General features: G+C 37.6%; 1 protein-coding gene across 1 annotated transcript in view; it reads right to left on the bottom strand.

Annotated features, from left to right (window-relative positions):
* Positions 1-6000, bottom strand: part of ABHD17C (abhydrolase domain containing 17C) — a 45739-nt gene continuing 39739 nt past the window's right edge. Inside the window, exons 4-5 of the mRNA XM_010004073.1 lie at positions 5288-5467; positions 1-1519 (exon numbers count right to left, since the gene is read on the bottom strand). Coding sequence (XP_010002375.1) covers positions 1300-1519; positions 5288-5467 — 400 coding nt within the window. The 3' untranslated portion in view covers positions 1-1299. The remainder of the gene's footprint in view (positions 1520-5287; positions 5468-6000) is intronic.

Raw genomic sequence — 6000 nt, 5'->3', positions numbered from 1 at the left:
GCAAGCTCTAATCCATGCATCCTTTATTCCATTACAATCACTGTGCTGCATTCTAGCAACAGGACACAAACTGCAATCAATCGCGGTCGATTTATACAACAATCTGAGGCTTACAGTACATTTAAGGCCTTTAAATTTGGAAAAATTAGACCTATGCTAGTAGTGTAACAATTTGTAAGTGTCTTGCATTTCTGATGCATCATCTGTGCGATTCCAGTGTCAAAGAATCAAATTACTTCTAAACTAAAAAGATCAGCTCAATGAAAATTTAGTTACATAAATTCATCAAAACATAAATGTGTAAATTTTTTTTTTTTGTCCTGGAAATTTTATAAAACTTTAATAGCAAAATAATGTAGGGATAAAAACATATTTTAACAAAATGTATTCAATCATATACAAACCAGAATTTTGCAGTTTATTGTAACTAGACTTAAATTAAAACTACCAATTAAGAATCTATGCACAATGTAAATTCAAATATGTACAGTACTTTTAAAAAGTCTACAGGAATGCTTTACAGAAGGAAATGTCTGTTATGGCTATTATTCAGACCATCTGAATATTAAAATGAGTTTTCTAGTAGTAATTTTACACATTTATTTTTTAAAGAAAAGCAATTTTGTCCCTAATTCCTTTAAGAATATTCCAGTTATGTTTATACAGGTAATGGAGAGGTCGTTACAGAGTTTAGCCCCATATAGTAGTTTGTTTATTTTCAGGAAAAAGTATATTTAAATAATTTACTTGGGAAGATCAGTAAGTTAACAAAAGAACACTAGAAGGGAGGAGGGGGAACTTCATCACAATAACTTTCCAGTTACAATACCACAGCTAGAAACTTTACAGAGAAGGTACTCCCTTAGATTGAACCCATGACCGATTGTTCAGAACAAGCTGTAGCTCCTACCAGTTGTGTTCTCCACAGTGAGAACACTGGGAAAAAAAGTCTTTGTAGGACAGAACTATAAACGATCTGAAGTGAGACAGAGAAAACTGATCTTCGATTAATACAGCACTAGGTAAAAAGTGTCCCCATAAGCAGCTAGTATTCCCACTTCCTTCAGGGCAACAAAGCTAAAAATTGTTGGAATTACAGTAGTTGACCATATCTGTGTGCATTAGTAGAATCATTTCCAGATATAAAAGACAAATTTCATCAGATGTTTGATTAGAACACCCTAAAGACAGGGCATTTCTTCATAGTATAAAGCTATTACAGCTATCCAGTTAAAGCATGTGCAAAACCAGGTAATTTCTTCCGTTCACAGTAACTGAGGTAAAATCAGGTAGGCTTCTTCAGGAGTTGGGAAGTTCATGAGATATGAACTGTTTTAGTCTCTCTAAGTACTGTGCATAAAGCTCTATGTCATTATGCCCAGCCCCTTCCACCCAGAGGGGCTCTACTGCTCGTGGACATCGCTCGTACATGGCCAGGCCGTGGGAGAAATCGATTACCTCGTCTTCGGTACCATGGATCACCAACACAGGAGAAGTTACTTTAGATATCTTGTCAATGCTAGGGGATGGAAAAGAAAAACAGAGCTCAGTTTGGGGCTTTGACTTCCATACCAATAAAGAACACAAGCTTAACTATTGATACAGGATCCAGTTACCACATTTTTAATCGGCTGCAAAATACTGGAGTTATGCCCAGGTGGTACAGAACCAGGCTCACTCCCAAGGTGCACGAGCAAACAGAGCCTGCACTGCCATCACCATCATTCCACCACTTCTGACAGCAAGATGGTCGAATGGGCAGCATGCAAATAAAGTTTGGCATAAAAAAAAACATCCCAAAACTGTAAAACACACTGAGAGGTAAGTAAGATTCCATGGGACCTGCTGTCAGTGTGGACTCCTTGCATCACACATTACCACCTTCCAGTTGAACAGATTAGGAATTAATTAACTACATTCCAGTCATAAGACTCATAAAAAAAAGAAGCCTTAGCTCCTGAGGTTTGAACACTTCTTTAAATCCCCAAATTAAAGCAGATTCAGCTGAAGAAAAACAATCTGTTCTTTGTACTGATTGTCTGAGCCCCAATGGCAAGAAAGAAAACTGGGAGAACGTTATACAAGGATATTTAATCACAAGCCAGAAGAAACACACAGGATTTTACATCACACAACCAACTTCTTCTGCAAAGAGGCCTTACATTTTTTTCCTTCTGTTCCAGCTACTCTTAAGAGAGCAATACAGCTGGTGACCACCTCTCACAGGAAAAGGAGTTCAGAGGGAAGGGAAGGGCAACAAAGGCACCTTTCACACCTACAAGTCCAGGCCAGAAAACCCAACTGTGAAGCACAGTGGCAGCACATGAACTTCAAAGTGGTGAAGAGCAGCTTTCTCTGACTGCCGTCATGCAGGCACCTGCCTTTATTTCCAGACTGCCACTTCCTGTTGGTAGTTACCAATAATTCCAAATCAGTGTATAAGCACCAAGTGCTCATGAACTCTTAGCTTCCTACCAGTTCCACTTAGATCAACAAATGGAGGAATTGGCTCTGGACAATATGCAGAGTATGGGATAAAGTAGGTGGAAAAATGAGTATCATTAATATTCAACTTGACAAGTCTACTTCTTTATGCTATCTAATAAAATATGTTTGGATTTTCCTGCTCCTGAAGAACACAAAAGCATGCAATTTTTATTAAGACTAGAGATCTTACAAAGTGATCAAGACTGCTTAAAATTATTTTAAAGTATTGATGCAAACACACACTGACTTCAAGACAGGTTTCAAGAAGCTTTATGAAAATATAAAGTTAATTAAAAATTACAATGTAGACTGAAGCACTAAACCTCATGCATATAAATCTCAGCATTTAGTATTCTAGAGAACTATCATTGGTATTCCAGTAAACAACTGAGTGTAAACACATTTCTGTCTCTGTCTCAATCAATACTTCCCAGAAAAAAACAGGCTTAGTTTCATTGATAGAGGAAAAGTGGTATATAAACTTAAAATGTAGCCTTTTTCATTCTTCCTGTCCGGAACTTGAGTTGTGTGCAACTATGCTGAATAGAGAAAAATATCCCAAGAACATGAGAAATCAGAATAATGCTATTTCTTTTAATATTTTTCATCCCCAAATTTAGTACCATAGGCAGAGGCAAATGCTTTAAAACCAACATGCTATATAAACTGAAGTCTTAACCCCATGAAGGGCTTGTCCCTGAGTTCCACAGTGTGACAGACATGCCAGCTGCATACAGCTACAGAGATGTTTATACATCATTTTAGTGGCTAGATATTAAGTTCTCATTTATTGTAGGAAACCAGGAAACTCCTTTCACCTAAATATCCAGATAATTAAACTATTTTTTCACATATATTCACAGACCATTTAGCTAGACAGTATTTGTATTTTGCAGAAAATTGGAAAGTGTCCCATTGCCAACTCAGCAACTCATAAGGCAGCATTTGAACTGCACACTGGGCTTACTTAGTATTCTTAGCCATACCACTCTGCAGCTAGAAAAATCTACAGAGACCAAATTCTCATGGAGTCCCAACATAAAATGCAGATAATAGCAATTCACTGTAGGTGCACACAGAACTATGTTGTTTCCCACTGTGAAGACAGACAGTTGAGCTGCACACATTCATAAGAGCACAGTGCTGTTTATTTTCACTGCTTACAGTGGGAGTGAAGTCAGAGTGACAGCAATGAACAGCTCAGTGGGGTAAGAAAAAAATACTCAAGTACATCTGTTGTCACTGTTCCCCCTCCCACTTTTTAAAACTATTTGATTTGGCTGATACCAGCTAATCACTGTTACTTCTGTAATCAGAGCTATTTTTAAGGCTTTGTTTTTTTCTCTCTCACAGAAGCATTTGTAAATAGTGGATTTCAGGTTTAAGCATGATGAATGAGTTGGAGCACAAGTGTTTTAAATTCTGACTGCATCTTCAACAATTTAATTACTTACTTAAATAATAACCCACTTGGAAAAATTCTAAACATGGGGACTGGATACAGATACTGGGAGAGCCACTGTTACTTGTTCACTATTACTTTTAGCTCTTTTGGCATACAGATTTGCATCTTCAGCCTTCCCCACCTTCTAATCTTTATCTGTTGTGAACAGAATAAACCAAACATAACAAATGCTACAAATATCCCCTACTCAGCTTACTGCAAACATGGCCTTCTGAAGCACAGTCAAGCTTTGCCCAAGACTTTAGTGAGTCTCTTATTTGTCTTCTCCCTTCCACAGACCACTTTGCTTTTTATCTGTGCCTCTTCTCACCACCCCCAGGTCTATATACACTGCTATAAAGAGGCTGGCTTCTCCTCTCCTATTCTCCCGTAATTTAAACTGGGTCAAATGACAAGTTTTAAAAGATTCCTAGAACATCTGCTATTCCCAGGACCTCTGCTACTGCCAAATATTTGGATACTCTAATTTAGGCCTGTTGTAACTGCTTTTAAAATGAAGCACTAGGCTATAAAGGAAACTGCTCTATCTTGAAACTACCTGTATATGGCTTTATGCATGCAAAATATTCTAGGGGTTCTTAAAACAAGCTGGAAATCTTCCAAAAGAGGGACAGTAATTTATTTTGGTCACAGACACCAGGATCTCACATGATCTGCATCAGGGAGATGTTTGCATCTTTGGTGATATATGGACAGTGACCAAAGATGCAGAAGTATTCTTACTTACAATGACCAAAGGCAAAGAAACACTAATTACATTCCCTCAAGGTTACACATGAAATGCAGAAGCAGGCTGAAAAGCAACCAACACACGGGCTGTCTCTTGTTTTCTACCTGTGAAAGCAGCAATTATCTCTACCTTTTTCTCTGCTGATTTGGCAAAACGATTGCAATATTTTAACAACCTGCTTGAGAACAGCACATCCATTTCATGATGCATTACCTTCTAAATCAAAGCTGACTGAATTATTAAGAAAGTACAACTACTCACTTGTTAGTCATCAGCCTGAAGGACATGGTGTGTGTATTATCAGTAGTTAAGCTACTACTCCAAACATGACAGCATAAAAATTCTGGTATTAACAGCCCAACACAAAAATACAGGGAAAAAGAATTGTAAACACTAAAACTTAATTTGTTCATTGAGTCATGTCAGTCTGAGACTGACATCAGTCTGCTTCTTTTACATGGTGAATTTCTGCTTGGATTCAGAAGCTGTGCATATCTAACATTTAAAATTCAAGTGACAATTCAATAAAATTCCTCAGAAAACTACACAACATAAAGAGCATCTTGAGCATATATTATAACCCTCTTTGCAGCATTGAGACATACCTTGGAAAAGCATCAAAGCAATAGGTTTTCCTAGTGTCAGGAAAAGCTACCCGTAATCCAGACATCAAGGGAGAATGAAGAATCACTGCTGCACACTCGTACCGAGATGCCAGGTCTACTGTTGGGACAGTACCAATACTCTGACCATACAGGATAATGTTCTCAGGACTCACACCATACCTGTAGAGAAAAGAAAACAACCCTTTAAAACAAAAAAACTCAAAACCACAACACATTTTGTATCAAAACAAGAAAAAAATCTGAACACAACCAAGCAAACAAAAGGAGAGGGGGATAAAAACCAAAGCATCCCCTCCCTCTCCCCCTGCATTGTAGCTGTTCAGAATCTATTGCCAGGAGATACAAATTTTTAAGTTTAAACTTTAAAACAGTCCAGTAAAGTAAATAATCACAATATTACACAGGCTGAAGAGAGCTATCCTCAAAGAAGGAATGTAATTTGTTTGTTAATCTTCACCTTCTTGACAAACACCTCTTATCTCTAACTCCACAGCACAGCAAATTATAAATTAGACTTCTCCCCTGCCTAGGGTCACTCTAAGGAATTTCAATTAGATATTCTGGAAGCTAGCAACCTTTCCATCATTAAACAAGATAGTTACTCCCCTGCCCAGCTTTATTTCTACACAGCTGGAACAAGTTGCCTTGTTAGTGTAGCTAAAGACACCAAAGAGAATAAAAAATTGTCAGGA

Source organism: Chaetura pelagica, unplaced genomic scaffold, assembly GCF_000747805.2.
Source record: "Chaetura pelagica isolate M959 unplaced genomic scaffold, ChaPel_1.0 scaffold428, whole genome shotgun sequence".
Classification (NCBI taxonomy): domain Eukaryota; kingdom Metazoa; phylum Chordata; class Aves; order Apodiformes; family Apodidae; genus Chaetura; species Chaetura pelagica.
The sequence above is the reverse complement of the archived record's forward strand: the minus strand, read 5'-3'. Positions and strand labels throughout refer to the sequence as shown.